Source organism: Rutilus rutilus (assembly GCF_951802725.1).
Source record: "Rutilus rutilus genome assembly, chromosome: 25".
Classification (NCBI taxonomy): Eukaryota; Metazoa; Chordata; class Actinopteri; order Cypriniformes; family Leuciscidae; genus Rutilus; species Rutilus rutilus.
In genome coordinates this window covers 27,558,044-27,581,917 of record NC_140229.1, presented here as the reverse complement: position 1 = coordinate 27,581,917, position 23,874 = coordinate 27,558,044, and the positions used below count along the sequence as shown (strand labels likewise).

Genomic DNA, 23,874 nt, shown 5'->3' with positions numbered 1-23,874 from the left:
TTAAAAAAAGCTCTGCAGAAAACAGTGATGTCATCGTCCAGCTCAGTTGAGTTCTCATTCAACAGTGTCAGTGTACAGTCATATCAATACTGTTGAATATTAATCTTTGTTAATGTTAATTAATGAAAATAAAGCTGTTCATTGTTTGTTAATGTTAGTTCACAGTGCATTAACTAATGTTAACAAGATTAGATTTTAATAAAGTATTAGTAAATGTTGAAATTAACATTAACAAAGATTAATAAATGCTGTATAAGTGCAGTTCATTAATAGTTCATGCTAACTAATGTAGTTAACTAATGTTAACTAATGAACCTTATTGTAAAGTGTTACTGAAAAAATTTAAATGGCACACCACATTAGTAATAAACAATTAACTCAAACTAAATTACAGGAAAACTTATAAAACAAGATCTACACAATGATTTCAGATTTTTTTTAATGACTTGCACAGAATATTTCTGAGATAAGTGCAAGAGGCCGCCTCCAGCTGCTGACCTTTACAGGTCCTGTGGTCGTCCTGCAGCATGTACCCGCGGGGACAGGAGCACGCATAGCTGCCCTCGCTGTTCTTACACAGGAAGTTACAGGGTTTCGGGGACAGACCACATTCATCCACATCTGACAGAAACACAAGCACACAACCATGATCTTAAGGAATAGCAAACAACAATCTCTCTGTCCATACATCAGGTGGATTTGAAAGACAGATAGTTATAAAGCTGAGTGTTTGTGGCGTACCGACACACATGGTTCCTGCAGTGGAGGCCATGTATCCTAGTTCACAGTGGCATTTGTAAGAGCCCATGGTGTTGAAACACACGCCGTTGACACACACTCCTGGAATCAGCTTACACTCATCTATATCTGTGGACAGACAAAGAGCTTTACTGACAAGTAAGGTGATAAAAGGAAATCTCACATACTCTGATACCCATCATCTGATAATAGGTGTACCGTGTATACTGTATGTGTGTGTGTAGCACTGCCTGCAAATTCCCTGTATGTTTCTCTGTTTCTGCTGTTGTCCCTAGCTAAAGTCAATGACCTAATGACCTGCCCTGCCTCCATTTAAGGTGCTGTGTATTTCTTTGAATTTTCTGTTTTAAATGTTTACAGACTTTAAGGGCCCTATTTTAAGGACCTAAGCGCATGGTCTAAAGCGCATGTCGCAAGCACACTTAGGGCGTGTCCGAATCCACTTTTCAGGAATCAGACGGGAGAAGCCGGATTCCACCATATCTTTATGTACACAATATTAATCTTTTACATTGTAATCCTTTTATTTTGAACATTTGGCATGTTTGTGTGCTGCTGTACGTCCCTGTGTGTGTAATAAGCGTTGTGGATCCGCCTATAGGCGCATATTACTAACGCACTCTTTAAATAACAAATAAAATATTGCGCCATTGACTTTAGACCAGGTTTCAGTTGGTCAATGCCTCAGTCTGTTTCAGTTCCTCAAAATAGCAACGCTCCAACAATGCGCCTGAACACACACCTGGTTTTCAGACCAGCAGCCCATGGGTGCACAAATGGGTGCAAATGCATTTGCTATTTAAATAACGTGGCGACGGACGTGAAAATGAAAACTGCGTCAGGTTGAAACTAGCAAAAAACATTTGCCTGGTGCTGCATTGAGCCGGGTGAATGATAAGGCCCTATATCCGGGTGAATGATAAGACACCATAAGGCCTGTGATGCACCAACCAATCAGATTTGAGCTTTGTGTCGCTGCTGTTTTTGTGAAGCTGGTCAGGAGTGTGATTCTTCACCTGATCCGTCAGTGGCGTAGCCGTGGCCATTCGGGCAGAGCTTTTTCAGGCTGGCAGTGTCCGGCAGAGGGCAGAGGTCACACTGCTCACCCCAGCCTCGGCCTCCACTACAGCAGCACTGAGACCTGCTCACAGGAGCACGCCTGCTGGAGGACATCTCACACATGCTGTGCAGGACCTCAGAGAAACACACGCCTGTCCTGTGATCTGAGGGACACACATCACAACACCAGTCAACTCACACCAGTCAACTCACATCACAACACCAGTCAACTCACACCAGTCAACTCACATCACAACACCAGTCAACTCACATCACAACACCAGTCAACTCACATCACAACACCAGTCAACTCACATCATAACACCAGTCAACTCACATCACAACACCAGTCAACTCACATCATAACACCAGTCAACTCACATCACAACACCAGTCAACTCACATCATAACACCAGTCAACTCACATCACAACACCAGTCAACTCACATCATAACACCAGTCAACTCACATCACAACACCAGTCAACTCACATCACAACACCAGTCAACTCACACCAGTCAACTCACATCACAACACCAGTCAACTCACATCACAACACCAGTCAACTCACATCACAACACCAGTCAACTCACATCACAACACCAGTCAACTCACATCACAACACCAGTCAACTCACATCACAACACCAGTCACTCACATCACAACACCAGTCAACTCACATCACAACACCAGTCAACTCACATCCCAACACCAGTCAACTCACATCACAACACCAGTCAACTCACACCAGTCAACTTACATCACAACACCAGTCAACTCACATCACAACACCAGTCAACTCACACCAGTCAACCAGTCAACTCACAACACCAGTCAACTCACATCACAACACCAGTCAACTCACATCACAACACCAGTCAACTCACATCACAACACCAGTCAACTCACATCACAACACCAGTCAACTCACATCACAACACCAGTCAACTCACATCACAACACCAGTCAACTCACATCACAACACCAGTCAACTCACATCACAACACCAGTCAACTCACATCACAACACCAGTCAACTCACATCACAACACCAGTCAACTCACACCAGTCAACTCACATCACAACACCAGTCAACTCACATCACAACACCAGTCAACTCACATCACAACACCAGTCAACTCACATCACAACACCAGTCAACTCACATCACAACACCAGTCAACTCACATCACAACACCAGTCAACTCACACCAGTCAACTCACATCACAACACCAGTCAACTCATATCACAACACCAGTCAACTCACATCACAACACCAGTCAACTCACATCACAACACCAGTCACTCACATCACAACACCAGTCAACTCACATCACAACACCAGTCAACTCACATCACAACACCAGTCAACTCACATCACAACACCAGTCAACTCACATCACAACACCAGTCAACTCACACCAGTCAACTTACATCACAACACCAGTCAACTCACATCACAACACCAGTCAACTCACACCAGTCAACCAGTCAACTCACAACACCAGTCAACTCACATCACAACACCAGTCAACTCACATCACAACACCAGTCAACTCACATCACAACACCAGTCAACTCACACCAGTCAACTCACATCACAACACCAGTCAACTCACATCACAACACCAGTCAACTCACATCACAACACCAGTCAACTCACATCACAACACCAGTCAACTCACATCATAACACCAGTCAACTCACATCACAACACCAGTCAACTCACATCATAACACCAGTCAACTCACATCACAACACCAGTCAACTCACATCACAACACCAGTCAACTCACATCACAACACCAGTCAACTCACATCACAACACCAGTCAACTCACATCACAACACCAGTCAACTCACATCACAACACCAGTCAACCAGTCAACTCACATCACAACACCAGTCAACTCACATCACAACACCAGTCAACTCACATCACAACACCAGTCAACTCACATCACAACACCAGTCAACTCACATCACAACACCAGTCAACTCACATCACAACACCAGTCAACTCACATCACAACACCAGTCAACTCACATCATAACACCAGTCAACTCACATCACAACACCAGTCAACTCACATCACAACACCAGTCAACTCACATCACAACACCAGTCAACCAGTCAACTCACATCACAACACCAGTCAACTCACATCACAACACCAGTCAACTCACATCACAACACCAGTCAACTCACATCACAACACCAGTCAACCAGTCAACTCACATCACAACACCAGTCAACTCACATCACAACACCAGTCAACTCACATCACAACACCAGTCAACTCACATCACAACACCAGTCAACTCACATCACAACACCAGTCAACTCACATCACAACACCAGTCAACTCACATCACAACACCAGTCAACTCACATCACAACACCAGTCAACTCACATCACAACACCAGTCAACTCACATCATAACACCAGTCAACTCACATCACAACACCAGTCAACTCACATCACAACACCAGTCAACTCACATCACAACACCAGTCAACCAGTCAACTCACATCACAACACCAGTCAACTCACATCACAACACCAGTCAACTCACATCATAACACCAGTCAACTCACATCACAACACCAGTCAACTCACATCACAACACCAGTCAACTCACATCACAACACCAGTCAACTCACATCACAACACCAGTCAACTCACATCACAACACCAGTCAACTCACATCACAACACCAGTCAACTCACATCACAACACCAGTCAACTCACATCACAACACCAGTCAACTCACATCACAACACCAGTCAACTCACATCACAACACCAGTCAACTCACATCACAACACCAGTCAACTCACATCACAACACCAGTCAACTCACATCACAACACCAGTCAACTCACATCACAACACCAGTCAACTCACATCATAACACCAGTCAACTCACATCATAACACCAGTCAACTCACATCACAACACCAGTCAACTCACATCACAACACCAGTCAACCAGTCAACTCACATCACAACACCAGTCAACTCAACTCACATCACAACACCAGTCAACTCACATCACAACACCAGTCAACTCACATCACAACACCAGTCAACTCACATCATAACACCAGTCAACTCACATCATAACACCAGTCAACTCACATCACAACACCAGTCAACTCACATCACAACACCAGTCAACTCACATCACAACACCAGTCAACTCACATCACAACACCAGTCAACTCACATCACAACACCAGTCAACTCACATCACAACACCAGTCAACTCACATCATAACACCAGTCAACTCACATCATAACACCAGTCAACTCACATCACAACACCAGTCAACTCACATCACAACACCAGTCAACTCACATCACAACACCAGTCAACCAGTCAACTCACATCACAACACCAGTCAACTCACATCATAACACCAGTCAACTCACATCACAACACCAGTCAACTCACATCACAACACCAGTCAACTCACATCACAACACCAGTCAACTCACATCACAACACCAGTCAACCAGTCAACTCACATCACAACACCAGTCAACTCACATCACAACACCAGTCAACTCACATCACAACACCAGTCAACTCACATCACAACACCAGTCAACTCACATCACAACACCAGTCAACTCACATCACAACACCAGTCAACTCACATCACAACACCAGTCAACTCACATCACAACACCAGTCAACTCACATCACAACACCAGTCAACTCACATCACAACACCAGTCAACTCACATCACAACACCAGTCAACTCACATCACAACACCAGTCAACTCACATCACAACACCAGTCAACTCACATCACAACACCAGTCAACTCACATCACAACACCAGTCAACTCACATCATAACACCAGTCAACTCACATCACAACACCAGTCAACTCACATCACAACACCAGTCAACCAGTCAACTCACATCACAACACCAGTCAACTCACATCACAACACCAGTCAACTCACATCATAACACCAGTCAACTCACATCACAACACCAGTCAACTCACATCACAACACCAGTCAACTCACATCACAACACCAGTCAACTCACATCACAACACCAGTCAACTCACATCACAACACCAGTCAACTCACACCAGTCAACCAGTCAACTCACAACACCAGTCAACTCACATCACAACACCAGTCAACTCACATCACAACACCAGTCAACTCACATCACAACACCAGTCAACTCACACCAGTCAACTCACATCACAACACCAGTCAACTCACATCACAACACCAGTCAACTCACATCACAACACCAGTCAACTCACATCATAACACCAGTCAACTCACATCACAACACCAGTCAACTCACATCATAACACCAGTCAACTCACATCACAACACCAGTCAACTCACATCACAACACCAGTCAACTCACATCACAACACCAGTCAACTCACATCACAACACCAGTCAACTCACATCACAACACCAGTCAACTCACATCACAACACCAGTCAACCAGTCAACTCACATCACAACACCAGTCAACTCACATCACAACACCAGTCAACTCACATCACAACACCAGTCAACTCACATCACAACACCAGTCAACTCACATCACAACACCAGTCAACTCACATCACAACACCAGTCAACTCACATCACAACACCAGTCAACTCACATCATAACACCAGTCAACTCACATCACAACACCAGTCAACTCACATCACAACACCAGTCAACTCACATCACAACACCAGTCAACCAGTCAACTCACATCACAACACCAGTCAACTCACATCACAACACCAGTCAACTCACATCACAACACCAGTCAACTCACATCACAACACCAGTCAACTCACATCACAACACCAGTCAACTCACATCACAACACCAGTCAACTCACATCACAACACCAGTCAACTCACATCACAACACCAGTCAACCAGTCAACTCACATCACAACACCAGTCAACTCACATCACAACACCAGTCAACTCACATCACAACACCAGTCAACTCACATCACAACACCAGTCAACTCACATCACAACACCAGTCAACTCACATCACAACACCAGTCAACTCACATCACAACACCAGTCAACTCACATCACAACACCAGTCAACTCACATCATAACACCAGTCAACTCACATCACAACACCAGTCAACTCACATCACAACACCAGTCAACTCACATCACAACACCAGTCAACCAGTCAACTCACATCACAACACCAGTCAACTCACATCACAACACCAGTCAACTCACATCATAACACCAGTCAACTCACATCACAACACCAGTCAACTCACATCACAACACCAGTCAACTCACATCACAACACCAGTCAACTCACATCACAACACCAGTCAACTCACATCACAACACCAGTCAACTCACATCACAACACCAGTCAACTCACATCACAACACCAGTCAACTCACATCACAACACCAGTCAACTCACATCACAACACCAGTCAACTCACATCACAACACCAGTCAACTCACATCACAACACCAGTCAACTCACATCACAACACCAGTCAACTCACATCACAACACCAGTCAACTCACATCATAACACCAGTCAACTCACATCATAACACCAGTCAACTCACATCACAACACCAGTCAACTCACATCACAACACCAGTCAACCAGTCAACTCACATCACAACACCAGTCAACCAGTCAACTCACATCACAACACCAGTCAACTCACATCACAACACCAGTCAACTCACATCACAACACCAGTCAACTCACATCACAACACCAGTCAACTCACATCATAACACCAGTCAACTCACATCATAACACCAGTCAACTCACATCACAACACCAGTCAACTCACATCACAACACCAGTCAACTCACATCACAACACCAGTCAACTCACATCACAACACCAGTCAACTCACATCACAACACCAGTCAACTCACATCACAACACCAGTCAACTCACATCATAACACCAGTCAACTCACATCATAACACCAGTCAACTCACATCACAACACCAGTCAACTCACATCACAACACCAGTCAACTCACATCACAACACCAGTCAACCAGTCAACTCACATCACAACACCAGTCAACTCACATCATAACACCAGTCAACTCACATCACAACACCAGTCAACTCACATCACAACACCAGTCAACTCACATCACAACACCAGTCAACTCACATCACAACACCAGTCAACCAGTCAACTCACATCACAACACCAGTCAACTCACATCACAACACCAGTCAACTCACATCACAACACCAGTCAACTCACATCACAACACCAGTCAACTCACATCACAACACCAGTCAACTCACATCACAACACCAGTCAACTCACATCACAACACCAGTCAACTCACATCACAACACCAGTCAACTCACATCACAACACCAGTCAACTCACATCACAACACCAGTCAACTCACATCACAACACCAGTCAACTCACATCACAACACCAGTCAACTCACATCACAACACCAGTCAACTCACATCACAACACCAGTCAACTCACATCACAACACCAGTCAACTCACATCATAACACCAGTCAACTCACATCACAACACCAGTCAACTCACATCACAACACCAGTCAACCAGTCAACTCACATCACAACACCAGTCAACTCACATCACAACACCAGTCAACTCACATCATAACACCAGTCAACTCACATCACAACACCAGTCAACTCACATCACAACACCAGTCAACTCACATCACAACACCAGTCAACTCACATCACAACACCAGTCAACTCACATCACAACACCAGTCAACTCACATCATAACACCAGTCAACTCACATCACAACACCAGTCAACTCACATCACAACACCAGTCAACTCACATCACAACACCAGTCAACCAGTCAACTCACATCACAACACCAGTCAACTCACATCACAACACCAGTCAACTCACATCACAACACCAGTCAACTCACATCACAACACCAGTCAACTCACATCACAACACCAGTCAACCAGTCAACTCACATCACAACACCAGTCAACTCACATCACAACACCAGTCAACTCACATCACAACACCAGTCAACTCACATCACAACACCAGTCAACTCACATCACAACACCAGTCAACTCACATCACAACACCAGTCAACTCACATCACAACACCAGTCAACTCACATCACAACACCAGTCAACTCACATCATAACACCAGTCAACTCACATCACAACACCAGTCAACTCACATCACAACACCAGTCAACTCACATCACAACACCAGTCAACTCACATCACAACACCAGTCAACTCACATCACAACACCAGTCAACTCACATCACAACACCAGTCAACTCACATCACAACACCAGTCAACTCACATCACAACACCAGTCAACTCACATCACAACACCAGTCAACTCACATCACAACACCAGTCAACTCACATCACAACACCAGTCAACTCACATCATAACACCAGTCAACTCACATCACAACACCAGTCAACTCACATCACAACACCAGTCAACTCACATCACAACACCAGTCAACCAGTCAACTCACATCACAACACCAGTCAACTCACATCACAACACCAGTCAACTCACATCACAACACCAGTCAACTCACATCACAACACCAGTCAACTCACATCACAACACCAGTCAACCAGTCAACTCACATCACAACACCAGTCAACTCACATCACAACACCAGTCAACTCACATCACAACACCAGTCAACTCACATCACAACAGAGACAGTATTACAAAGTAAACCTCTATCTGGTGGCGTAGCGCAAGGGTGTTCAACGTTTTTAAGGGCGATAGAGACACGGAGCAGGGACCCCCGATACAAAATGTGTCAAACAGAGATATATTAAGCATGTAGGCTTTAATATGAACAGAAACCAACCATACCATGATAATTATTATATTAAGACAGTACATTAGAACTATGCAATTAAACAAGACAATTAAATATTTTCCTGAACTTTAGATTAAAGTTTATTAAACCTCTACTGTTGCAAAATTAAAATGTGAATAAACATTTAATAAACAATTGCAATTGACATAGTGATACTAGCACAGGACAAAGATATGGCATGTCAAAATAGATATGCACAAATGTAAAAGCAGACTAATAGAAAAATATTTGTATCATTATATTTTCAATTCCATTCCAATTATTTCAATAAGTAATGACTTAATAATCTTAAGTGTCTCACTGTACATTGCTGTTCTTGTTATGGTGGAGCCGCTGCTACACATTACATCTACACTTTACTGGAGAACCCGCACTCAGTGATTTAATTCTTAATTACCCATCACACAGAAAAATTAAAATGTTATGTTTTAATCAACTTTTAGTTAAAGTTCAGGTAAATGTTTAATTGACCATCTGAATAATAAAATTAAAATGTTTGACTCTGCAAATCCATTAAAATTATTTACAACAACTGTAAACAAGTAATGCACTAATACATTGTGATTTTTATCGCAACTTGTTGTTTATTATGATGCATAAAATCTTAATTTTAACAATGAAAAGTAATATACAGACCTTGTGCAACATATGCAACAACAACAATGTGCATAGATCGGATCTACTGTCTTAACATAATATAACTTATTTTTGATTATAATATGGTTTGTTTCTATTAATATCGAAGGCTATATGCTTATATATGATATTGCTGTCAGGACCACTATCGTCAAATACGATTGACGGAATGCCACCCGTGAGCACTATCCGAGGCCACCCGTGAGCACTATCCGAGGCCACCCGTGAGCACTATCCGAGGCCACCCTCGAGCACTATCCGAGGCCACCCGTGAGCACTATCCGAGGCCACCCGTGAGCACTATCCGAGGCCACCCGTGAGCACTATCCGAGGCCACCCGTGAGCACTATCCGAGGCCACCCGTGAGCACTATCCGAGGCCACCCGTGAGCACTATCCGAGGCCACCCGTGAGCACTATCCGAGGCCACCCTCGAGCACTATCCGAGGCCACCCGTGAGCACTATCCGAGGCCACCCGTGAGCACTATCCGAGGCCACCCGTGAGCACTATCCGAGGCCACCCGTGAGCACTATCCGAGGCCACCCTCGAGCACTATCCGAGGCCACCCGTGAGCACTATCCGAGGCCACCCGTGAGCACTATCCGAGGCCACCCGTGAGCACTATCCGAGGCCACCCGTGAGCACTATCCGAGGCCACCCGTGAGCATACAGTTTGGATTGGCGGTATGGTTCTGTTCTGGGCGAGATCTCCCTGTGCATCTGTGCAGCCTAGCATGGATAAGAGCAGCAATAACCCCCCTTAGGGTAACAGAACAGAACCAACATGAATGTATTGCAGATATCAATAATTTAAGATTTTAAAGTACAACTTAATTCGAGAATTGATTCTGATTCAAGGGAAATCAGAAAGCCCAATCCTGACTGAGAGAGGAGGAGCTGGGGAGGGAGGAGGGTAATTCACTCCTGAGAAACGCGATGGCTGCTGATAATACTGAAGGAGCTTATATATGTATACAGTGATAGACGTCATATTCCTATAGGTAGACGTGGATCAGCTGTGAGTCACTGATGCGAGCTTGACTAACGTGACCTGCCAGAACTGACGCTACGCTTAATATTGCTTTTTGTAATTTTTTTCAACGAGGGTGATGTCATCCCATGCATAACTTTCCATAGAGATTCGAGAAAGAGGTTTTACCAAGACATTTCGTGGCTGTAGAGTCAGTTTTGAACCCAATGCCACATTCACACGTGTAGCTTCCGACAGTGTTCACACACCGGCCGTTCACACACACCCCGGGCTGAGTCAAGCATTCATTTTCATCTGTAAAGAAGAACAAGATAAAAAAGGTGAATGACAACGAATAAAAAATATAGATTTTTGGTAACACTCAGCATTATTTTGATGCTCCACTTTGGACATTCTACCAACTATAAGTAAATTTGCAACTACATGTCTACTAACTCACATTAGAGTATTAGTAATAGACTGTTAGGGTTAGGTGTCATGGTTCAGGTTAGTAGAATAAGCTGATATGTAGTTGTTAGAATGTATAAAGTAGACTATCGAAAATAAAGTGTTACCCATTATTTTCCATTCTAGTGTGATCAGTAGTGTGATGGATTTTAATTAATTAACTTTAATTAATCAACTAACATTTGTTTTTCTTGCAGGAACAACATTCATATTTAAATGTTTCATATTTAAATTTTAAATTAGGGGAAGTGAAACTAGACAGATGACTAGTTCTCAAACCTTGTAATAAGTAATCACAAAATCAGAGTTTGCTTGTGCCAGTGACAGAGGGAAAAGGTTGGGGCTTTTGAACCAACTGAACCAGTCATACTGAAGGTGACATGGTAGTATTATTTGTTTTCTCGATTCTATAAAAACTGTTGTATCCGTGTTTTACGGTGGGATTCTCAATGGTCTGAGATCCTCCGGCCTTGCTTCTTGGGAGAGATTCCCTGAGAACTGCTCGGGAAGATCTCCTGGCCGTGATTAAAGCATTTAAAGGACATTTGCAGGTCTGTTTGTCGATTTATTCCTGCGCAGGAAGCTAGTTTAGGAAGCTAGTTTAGGAAGGAAGCTAGTTTAGGAAGGAAGCTAGTTTAGGAAGGAAGCTAGTTTAGGAAGCTAGTTTAGGGAAGCAAGTTAGAGTAAAACTCGGCCAGTTGTCGACTGAAGACGCAAGAGCTAGAGTATAAAGGTATAGGGTGTCGATTAGTAGACGCCCCAGTTTAAGGAATTGGGTGTCGATTTGGAGACGCCTCAGGTAATAAGATCAATTGGGTGTCGATTTGGAGATGCCCCAGATAGTTAGGTTTAGGGAAAAATCTACCACAGTAGTCGGTGGCTTTATTGGTGTATAACAGATGTAGCCAACTCTGCCATCCCTACACCACACCACACTAACCTACCCAACTATTCTCACTAATCAAGTCAAGTCACCTTTTGTGACCTATTGTGCTTTATACAATACAGACTGTTTCAAAGCAGCTTAACTTAGTTTAGATAAACAGGAAAATAATGATCACTGATGCAAACAGAGTTCAGTTCTGCTGTAAAGCAGCTCTAAAAAGACAATAGTGTCATTGTTCAGCTGAAGTCAGTGCAGTGTTGATTCAGTTCAATAATCTTCAAGAGTGTTTGTAAAAGTGAATAGCAATGCAGATCAGTTTTTACCTTGACACACATCTTCATTCATCCTGCGGGTCATCCCAGCCGGACAAACACACGTGAAGGTGCCGATTAAGTTGTTACACTCCATTCCTCTGGAGTCACAGTTATGAAGATCCTCTGCACACTCGTCTACATCTGAACACAGAGGAGCTCAACGTCATCACCAATGCTGGAACACTCTTACAATAACACATTCATACACACATATGCATTTAAGTGCACGTTAGCCTTGTACACTGCGATCGCTAAGGGTTGGAAAGTGTTACAACAAACTCATTGATTGATAATATGTCGTACCCTGACACATGCGTCCATCCTCCCGCAGGGTGTAACCGTACGGACAGCTGCATTCGTACGCCCCGAAAGTGTTAACGCAGCGAAACGCACAGAGCAGAGGATTCTGGTCACATTCATTCACATCTGGACAATCAGTGATGACACACAATCAGTCAAAGATGAACATCCGTATGAACAGGATCATTTGAGGAAGGTTTCCTGTAGGCCTGATCATGTGCATGCATATACTGACTTCTATGCAAATGTTGAACTATTCACTGATTCATTCATTTGCCACAAACAATGCCAAGCATTTGAATTAACTTCATTTGGGGGTTATTCACAGCAAATATTAATTTTGATATTTACAGTAGTCGACATTTGAAGTGGATCAAAACCTTTCATCAAAGTTATACATACATTTTGAACAATGCCCGTTCTTGTCTTAGGACAACTTTGCTTAACTTTTTTGATCCACTTCAAATGTTGACTACTGTAATTTGATTAATTAATTAGAATAATATGTAACTAATTTGGTTAAAATCAATTGGCAGCATTGTCAAATATAGACAAAAGAGAACATTATGAAAGATAATATCATACACGTCTATTACACAGCAGCTCTTTGAGTGCACTGAAAGCTGGTTTAATGAAGATGTTCGGGTGTTTTGGTCAGCTGACCTTCACAGCTCATCATTGGTCCGGGCTCAAACCCCTCCTCACACACACACTCAAAAGCTCCAATCACATTTGAGCATGAGCCGTTTCCACACGGGTTTCCCACTGAACACTCGTCAATATCTGCACACACACAGAGAACAGAAAGCTGTTAGCTGGACATGTTGACAAATTTGATAATAGATTATTTCCCAGTTGAAATATAGATTTAATGGTCCAGAAAAATCTGTTCATCCAATCCATGTGTATTCACCTGACTTTGGATTGTGGGGGAAAGCTGTTATCAGCTCCACAGAGGAGAATGAAACCATAAACGCACCAGCTGACCTTGAATGGAACGCAATGGAACGGTTAAGCGACGAGAACGGTTTGGCCAAAAGTGGTTTTAGATTGTAATTGGTGGAGACAACAAAGCTGAGATGTGGTCTCAAACTCTAGCTTAGCTCCAACCAGCTCCAACTCACACCTGCAAGGAAGTTTCTAGTAATCCTGAAGACCTTGATTAGCTGGATCAGGTGTGTTTGATTAGGGTTGGAGCAAAACTGTGCAGAGCTGTGGCCCTCCAGGAATTGAGTTTGAGATCACTGCCTTAAGAACATCTGAACATCCCAGTCGCAGCTTCCACTTTACACAGTTCATAACCAATGAGCTCAGTCACAGGTGCTCTTTTTGGCTCTTAGTCAAACTCTTACTACAATTATTTCACTATATTCTTGCTTTGGGTGGCAGACTGCCAACTAGTCTATTTTTGATAACATATGTCAACAGCTGAAGTGAGAAATACAGAGTAAATCACAGAGGCCTGAAATCATGGTTTCATTCATTTCATTGTGTAGGCTATTATACAAACATACCTTAATTTAATACCTTAAGTATCTTAATTTCTAATAAAATATGCAATAAAACAAGCTGCTGAGCCCCATGAAGGGTCCGCAAACTCTCAGTGAATTGCGGAACCTGAGGTCATTGATTTTACAAGAGATTTCTGGTGAGCAGAGCACAACTTTATGCCGATAATGAGCAGTGACTTCCAGGAACGCAGACAGCGATCTGTCAATAAGAGACACTGAAGCGGAGCAGAAACCAACACAACAGAGACTGTGACCTTAGGCGGCATGATCACTTCTACAGTCAACAGGCTTGAGACATATTTACATAAATATTATTACTAATGACATAAAAGAAGACATTTAGCAAAATGTCTCATTATTTATTTGTCCATATAATTTCGTCGTTCTCTCACCATCACAGCGTGTCCCTGTGTGGTGGAGTGTGTATCCCGCGGGACACTCGCAGCGGAAGGATCCGTCCGTGTTGATGCAGCGGCCGTTCACACAGATCTCAGGATTCTCCACACACTCGTTCAAGTCTGAGACACACAGTGATATGGCCAGTCAATCTGTACAGCTGAGTTTAATATTTTTAGTGATTCCTTTGCAACAGACAATCAATGTGTCTTAATGCATTAAAGTAAGATATTACATTATTTTAATATTAATATACAACCCATTGCTATACCAGTCAACAAGAATCAAAAGACGTATAGTCACAGTACCTTCACGTGTGTCCCCAACTCCAGGAACGATCCCATGGCCGAACGGACACAGATCCTGAAATGCAGCTGTGAACACACACACGAAACATGAAACCGTGAGAACGCAGTGGTAATGATGATGGTGGTGGTGATGATGAAGGAGAGGAGAGATCGGTACCGTGCTGCTGTTTAGGGCACAGCTCGCAGGGGTCGCCCCAGCCCTCTCTGGCCAGGAGGCTACAGCAGCACTTGGCTTTGCTGGTGTTGAACGCCTGCGGGACAGAGCACTTGCCATTCTCAAAGCGTGTGAAACAGAAGCTCTCTCTAGTGTCTGACACAACAAACAGCAGGCATACCCATGAGCATTAGGTAAGGAATCACAATGTTTTACTTCATGTTTTTGTCCTTACACACCTTGTTTAGAAACAATTACAGTTTAGAACTAACAGAAGCTACTGTATGCAGTTATTGGAGAGAAAGCATGAGTGAATTACCTGTCACTCAGCAGAGTCAGCAAACATGTTAACTACTTCAAAAAGTACCACTACTGAAAAATGTATTTTAAGTTTTCAGGACTAAAAAATATTGAATTCAATTGCGAAACGGTTAAAATTCTGCATGAGCAAAAGCATGTGTTAGTTTCTGCATATGGCCCTTAGCAATACAGCAATGGTTTGTCTAACCATCATATTTTATTGTAATTTTCTTGTTTTGACAATGCTTTATTTTGTATAATTAAACTGCACATTTCCACTAATTGTAAAGTTTGAGATTGAAAATTGCAAATCAAATGCATGGGGATGAATTGTTGGTTGGAGGTGTTATGAGATGGAAGTTATCTGGAACTGTAAAGACATGGAACTAAATTAATTAATTAATAAACAGCTCTGAACCTTTGTCTGTCAGCCAATCAGAATCAAGCATTCCAGAGCATTGCAGTTTCTTTCACAAGGCGAAACATCCTCAAATGACCACATGCAGCAGAACGCTATTTGTAAACATTTTTGTAAAACTTTCTCTCTATAGTCCACTTTATTAATTCTGCTAAAATATATATAGCTAAACAACTACAGTCTACTAACAGTCTATACAGCCTACCAATACTCTAATAAGTGTTGGTTGACGTGTAGTGGCAAAGTTACATATAGACAAACAAAGTCAGATTAGTCAGATAAACAGGGTTATGATGAATTACCGTAACATCTGCGTCTATCTTCTGACAGCACAAATCCAGGTTTACACACACACTCAAAGCTGCCCAGACTGTTGAAACAGGAGCCGTACGCACAGATGCCGGGCTCCTCCGAACACTCGTTCACATCTGATACACACACACAGTACTGTACTTACATACTATCTACTGGGAAAATAATGGTTTAAATGTTTCAATAAGCTTCATGTTGTTCCAAACCCGTATGACTCTCTCCCTCTTACATGAAACTCTTAAGAAGAAATTGTGAATATGCTTTAAAACGGACACAAAAGCACCATAAAAGAACCAAACATATGACTCTGAGTTAGTTGAAGAACCAGATCATGGACTCATATTGTGGATCAACAGAATAAAGATCTGAGAATAATTTGTTCATGAATCAGATGTCACTACTAACTCACATGAACATGCCAAGGAAAGCTGGGGAGGACGTGAAGATTTTCAGAGAAATGTAGCCTGTTCTCACAAAGAGAAATACTTAAGGTATATATAGGGACCAATTTTTACCAAAACATTTTTAGGGTGTTTTTTCCCCCAACTCTACAAAAGAAGTCATAACAAAATCATAACGGCATGAGAGTGAGGTATCCAACGATATCAAGACTAATTAAAATGGTCATGTATAGTAGAATAAAACAAAATTGCATACATTAAACAACAAAACCCTGTGCAATATCACTTAAATATCATTAGCCATAGTATAAACTTAATTCAACAAAAAATAAGTCAACCTTTCATTACTGAGATTCACATCTTGTTTTCAGTGCCTCAATATGTTTGTTCAGACTCAATCGTCCTCTGCGTGGAGGGCACCAGTGTTTCTGGAGATGTCCTGCCATTCCTCAGCAGCGCTTCACTGGAGGTTGTGTTGCTATAATAAACAATCTAAAGGTTTTCTATTGGACTCACGTCACACGTCGTACTCATGAGGGATTTAGATGTGCACCTTTTCGGGGCATCATCTCCGACTCTGATTAGTGATACTTTGGCTCATTTTTCCCCCTGATTACTGCAGCAGAATTCGGACAATAAGACTGAGAAAGTTCTGGTGTTCACGGGTCATTTTACTAATATGTTCATGCATTGGAGAAGTGATACAATTTTGAATCATTTGACATTTCAGTGATATTGCACAGGTGTGTAACCTCTTCGAGCTCTTACCTACACAGTGCTCACTGTGGACGATATACCCATCAGGACAGACACATCTGAAAGAGCCATCCAGGTTCAGACAGGTTCCAGGAGCACATATACCAGGAATCATTACACACTCGTTAACATCTGCATTTATCGAAACACAAGACAGACACTTATGATATTGTCATAGGACTCCCGTCAGTCTACAAATCCTAGAACATAATAATAGTGTCCAATTACACTGAATATCTATATTGTTATTAATTTGTCAGTATCATTGTTTATTTCACATGAAAAGAATAGTAGATAACAGAACTATATGTATAGATAACACTATGAATTATGAGAACTACTCAGTGTCTGCTAATATGTAAATAAGAGGAGTCTCAGATGGATACTTCAGTCTGAGCATAGCTGGCCAGAAACTGATTATATGTCATCTGGATTACATAATACGTTTCCAAAGAATAAGTACTTGTATTTTTATTTTTGGGGGGATTACATGATTACATATTATTCACACAATGGAATAAATTACTTTTTTGTCTGTCAAACATCTTTGGCTTACAATATTTACTTGAAGCACCCCTGAGATTTGAAGTTAATATTTCAATAATTAGGATCTCTGATGTTGGTTAATGGTCACAAGACATTTAGGCAAACAAATCGTTTTTAATAGTTTTTAGTAATCATTTTTATTTTTAATTAAGTCATTAAAATTGTAATTTGACATTTTTAAGGTTTCATTAATTAATTCATTAACGCTTTTTATCAAACAACCCCCTGCAGATCCTTCACCCCAGACTGGGAAACCCTGATATAATGTACTGTTTAGTGCACTTCGTGTAGTTGATAAAGAACAGAATATATTTTCTGTTCCTTTGTATTTTTATATCAATATGGTACAATATTCTCCTATTGAAATCAATGTGATGAACAAGGTCAAATGTAATCTAACCTAAAATGTGTAATCTAATATATAAATTTAAAACTACAATTTTCTTCATGTAATATGTAATCAGTAATAAACTACAGTTTGTAAAAAATCTACCTAGCACTGCACATAATACATGGCAGACCTCACAGTGAATTCACCTATACAGGTCTTGCCATCGAGGCTGAGTTCATAACCCTCTCCACAGAGGCACAGGAAGGACCCGACGCTATTAACACACCGGCCGTTCCTGCAGAGCTGAGAGTGAAAAACTGCACACTCGTCAATATCTACAGAACACAAGAGCTTTCATCAGCATCTTTCACTACTAGCAGATCAGATTTCAAAAACCTGCAATGAAAATAGCTTCAGATAGTTCCTACACAAATTGAAACAAATAAATTCCTTAAGGAATGGAGAGTAGGTATATAAGGTCAAATGTGCTATACAGATCAACAGTAAACATGTTTAAGGGAGCAACATCATTACCTGTACAGTAGTTATTACTGGCCAGCTCAAATCCTGGATGACAGAGACAGTTGAAAGAGCCAATAGAGTTTTTACATGTGCCGTTCCCACACGGCTGACGTGAACACTCATTGACATCTGCGGGAGATAAAACACTGGCTGTAAACACCTTTACAGTAAACGGCTCTGGAGAAATACAGCAGCCCTGATTCAGAGATTTAATGACAGCCTTCATCCAGGCGTCTTCTGAACACTGGTCCTCATGGAGTAGATATGATATGAAGAGGTCTTACCCACACACATCCTGCGGTTCAGCGTGGCTGTGAAGCCGGTGTGGCACACACACTCGTACCCTCCTGCAATGTCCACACAGTCACCATGACGACACACGGTGGGCGTCTCCACACACTCGTTACGGTCTTTACGGAGGAACAGAGATGACAGACTCAAATAACTGGGTTTCATTACAAACACCCACAATTCTTTTAAGATAACATGCATGATTAACAGTGATTGGAGACATTTGGAAATGATGAGTGGGAGCTCTCCCTCACAGACATGAGACTGTTCTCGGTGACTTCCAGATAATATTTTCCAATTTGTGTTTTAATAAGGTGAACTAATTTCCTACAAACTCATGAAGGCAGTGGTAATGTGTGTTTGGCGTCCTCTCACCAGCGCAGGCCCCGTGGGGTGTGAGTCTGTACCCATCAGCACACTCACACTGATAGCCACCCGGACGGTTGATGCAGTCTGCATTCCTCTGACACACACGCTCTCCACTGCTGCACTCGTCAACGTCTGAACACAACACACATGCATCACAGAGGCACATACATGCACATGAACAGGGTTAAAAGCGTTAAATGTTTCATCTTTCAACAAAATTGCTGCATTTTTATTCAATTAATAATTGACAAACAAGAGCATCACTGGCACATATGTTTTGGAAATGTCTAACATATTGGTTCGCAATTTTTTAAAACATTATCATTGTTGGGAAGACATTTTGGGAAGACCTTTGGACCCAGATCCAGTCCTGGCTCTCTTTGGAGTTAAGGATGTTAGCATAACCATATCAAAGAGTCAACATTCTGGGATTGTATTTGTTACACTTCTTGCACGGAGACTGATCCTTCTTAACTGGAAAGAGAGAATAAAACACACCAACTCACACTGGGTTTGGTTAAGAGATGTCATGCAAATCTGCAGTCGGAAAGAATTAGATTTGCAATGAAGGATAAAGTTCTACGATTTAGTCAATCAGAAACAAAGGTACTTACTTGTGATACCCTGTTTGTTTGTTTTTTTGTTTTTGTTTTTTTAATTCTCCCTAGTTTCCTTGGTTAATTTTTTGGGAGAAAATGGGGAGGTATTGTTAAATAATGTAATGTAAAATGACATCTTCAAATTCTCTTCAAAAAGCAATAAAAAAGAATTAAAATAATTGTGTGACCTCTGTTGGTGACATTAAGTAATTAGTGGGTCATTTGCCTTTTACCTGTGAGGAATGTTCTCCAGTAAAATTAGGCTTTCTAGTAAAATAATGTTAATGTTAATCTCACAATTAATGTTAATTTGAAAGTTTAGAGCTGTTGTGTAACAATGTATTAAGTGATTGTGATTGCTTGACATTTTTATTTCTATAATCTTGTACTTTTAGATATATGTGTATATGTATGAATGCCCACTGTGTCGCCAGAAGAAATATCTTTCATCTCGTGTTACAGAAATAAACACAACACATGAAAGGCAGTTCCTCGTGTCTCCCCGGTGATTTGAGTGCCGTCAGATAAGGAGTTTTGCACATACACACAGATTTGTGCCTGAAATCTGCATACGAACATTTTCACAAACAAATGATGATTCTTCAATAACTTTATGAAATGAAGGAACAAAGAAATCATATACTTCGGGTGGCTTTATGAATGCGGTTAGACTGGTTTTGAGAATGGTGGTCAGTCTAGAATACTCAAATTCATTAACATTAGAACAAGGTTATGAACAAATTCATGTGTGTACGCACGAGTTGAATTGTTCGATTTTTTTGTGAAAGAAATGATCATCTTCATTCATATAAATACAAATAATCCACACAATTATTAGTGAATGAGACCCACTATGAGTATTGTAATGTTTGTCAGACAAAAATGTACTGTAATAAAAATTAAATAATTGGCAAATGTTTTTGCGAAAGAAAACAAATCAGCAGCAATATGATGTTTTGATCGATTTGATGTTACTGAACTCTGAAACCAGAAAGAATAACTTTTTCGTTTGAATGATCTGAATCACGTCAACTGGCTTACGTTAAAGATTGTTGCTATATTACCAAACATTTCACTGTACCAATCTTTTTATGGATCCTAAAATTCTGCATTACAGGACAAAGAGCTGCCCTGTGTCCAAACCCATGGGGTCCGTCAAATAAAGGCTGTTACATGCAGTCCCGTCAGAACAGCAGTCCCACTACGCCATGATCTTTGATTTCCTAATATTTCCTCATTTAGAGGCTTATTATCCGTGAAAATAGTAAGCAGTAAACTGGCGAATTCCAATTGTCCCATTACTCTCTGCATTTTACAGATATTTGGGATGCGACAGACACAATATAATTCGCGGTATACGTGAAATTATGTATGGAAATGACTTGAGGGACCATTTTTTAAGTGATACAACAAAACTTATGCAACAATGCCTTTTTTTTAGGGATGACGTCGTTCATTTTATCGGTAAAAGGCCAATTGGATGGAAACTGGCTGGAGACAGCAAATTTCGCAATCTTTTTTAACGCATATTCACTTTGTCGATAACAAAACAAAACAAAAATGGAAACTTGGCTAGTGTAACAGTATTATTTTTAAACAAAACGGGTTGAAAGCGGTGAACTTAGACTTGAAGTTGCCACACTAAATAAGCCCAGTAGTTATAAAGATTTAAGGGAGCCACTCACACAAAGCATTTTTGTGTTTAAAATGTGAGACAGAGGGTAGTAAAATAAAAAAAAAGAGCAACAGAAACTTGTTCTGTGTGAACGGCCCCTTACAGAGAGAGAACAGACCTTCACAGACGAGCAGCAGGTCATTGTAAATGAAGCCTGTGGGACACTCGCAGTGGAAACTGCCCATGTGGTTCATACACACACCATGAGCACAGACGCCTGGGATTTCACGACATTCATCAATATCTGAAAAGAGCAGAACAAAAACATTAAACATGATGTAAAAAGGTATCTCTGCCATTTCTACTGAAATTTCACTTACTGCAAAATTTGTCTTTACCTTTTGGTTTTCCTGTTTCAAAGTCAATCCTGAATCCGGTCACACTGCCACAAAGGCTTCTATAGTCCCCTGAAAGAACAGAGGGTGTAATCCAGTAGAGTAGCCATTTACATGTCAACCCGCCCCCCATATTACTGATCGATTGCTTGATTGAAAAATCAAAATGCTGCTTGGTAAAAATGCTGTTTTTTAACCGGTTTTATTTTTGTCAATTGTTGTCATCTTCTTTGCTGATAGTTCATTAATGCAGTGATGACAGGTGTACAAATTCAATATTTTGCTTTTTCAGTAAATCATGAAAAGATAAGTGTGAATGAGAAAAAGTACCATCTACATCTGAGCCTACGTCACCTTTCTAGGGAAAAAATCAATATGGGTTAATGTGTACAGTGCTGCGTGTTTGCCTGGTGTCCGTTTTCAAAAGTCAAGCTACTGAGGATGCCATGTGAACACTATTGTGTTTCATTTGAAGAAGCATTTCAACTTCTGCGACTTTAAAAGATAATGATCACATTGCCTAGGACTTATTGTTGTGTCGAAAGACTTTTCTCAAGAATCAAATCATCGTTGAGATCATCCATGACAACTGTGCGTTTAAATAAACTTCCCCCGCTGTCTTTCAAACAGGAATTGTTGGATTCTCTGCTGACATCATCATCATTTTTAATAAATAGCCGCTGAGCTATACTGTATGCCGTAGATTAGATGTATAACTTTATTAATGGCTGGAATTTTTTTAGTGGCCACTTAGACAAAAATACACCCTGGTACAACATGTGTTTGGGCTTAGCTATAGTTTGGGAACACAACTGTCCACAGAAGTGATTTGAATCTGACAAAAGGTCTGCGTTATGCATTTAACTCTAATCCCCTGAATTAGGGAACATGACTAACGCTGTGAGAGCCAGAATAGAATCACAGCAATTTATTAGCAAATGCCACTTTAATACAAATGTCTGGGCTCTAGTCTTGCACCTCGAAAGGCAGCACTTCCATCAATAGCGGCATTCAACAATAAATTGGTCTGATTCTTTTCAAAGGTCTCGAGAGGTCATCATTCCTGCAAAAAGTTATCATAGCGTCCGCTGCTGACTGATGAGAAACTCTGTAGGGACATTCAGGAATGTCAAGAAATGAAAATGATTCATAAATAGTAATAATGCTTTTTGAAGATTAGGGTTTGTGTTTGTGTGTCTCTAAAACAATATACGAGTCGTTTTTGGCTTGCTTAGTTGGGGACATATTCAACGATATTCAACAATAATATTGATCTTGACATTGACATCCATTTTATGAGAACTGAACTGAGCTGGACGATGACATCACGGTTTTCTCCTGAGCGGCTATATATATAAA

General features: G+C 41.3%; 1 protein-coding gene across 1 annotated transcript in view; it reads right to left on the bottom strand.

Moving 5' to 3' along the window:
- Positions 1 to 23,874, bottom strand: part of fbn2a (fibrillin 2a) — a gene marked incomplete at its 5' end in the record, with an annotated part of 146,402 nt that overhangs the window by 37,880 nt on the left and 84,648 nt on the right. The window contains 18 exons of the mRNA XM_084401099.1: positions 499 to 621; positions 742 to 867; positions 1,776 to 1,982; positions 11,513 to 11,638; positions 13,001 to 13,132; positions 13,295 to 13,417; positions 13,955 to 14,074; positions 15,195 to 15,320; positions 15,507 to 15,572; positions 15,664 to 15,816; positions 16,681 to 16,806; positions 17,860 to 17,979; positions 18,931 to 19,059; positions 19,259 to 19,375; positions 19,531 to 19,656; positions 19,913 to 20,038; positions 22,299 to 22,424; positions 22,519 to 22,587. Of these exons, the coding sequence (XP_084257225.1) occupies positions 499 to 621; positions 742 to 867; positions 1,776 to 1,982; positions 11,513 to 11,638; positions 13,001 to 13,132; positions 13,295 to 13,417; positions 13,955 to 14,074; positions 15,195 to 15,320; positions 15,507 to 15,572; positions 15,664 to 15,816; positions 16,681 to 16,806; positions 17,860 to 17,979; positions 18,931 to 19,059; positions 19,259 to 19,375; positions 19,531 to 19,656; positions 19,913 to 20,038; positions 22,299 to 22,424; positions 22,519 to 22,587 (2,241 nt within the window). The remainder of the gene's footprint in view (positions 1 to 498; positions 622 to 741; positions 868 to 1,775; positions 1,983 to 11,512; positions 11,639 to 13,000; positions 13,133 to 13,294; positions 13,418 to 13,954; positions 14,075 to 15,194; positions 15,321 to 15,506; positions 15,573 to 15,663; positions 15,817 to 16,680; positions 16,807 to 17,859; positions 17,980 to 18,930; positions 19,060 to 19,258; positions 19,376 to 19,530; positions 19,657 to 19,912; positions 20,039 to 22,298; positions 22,425 to 22,518; positions 22,588 to 23,874) is intronic.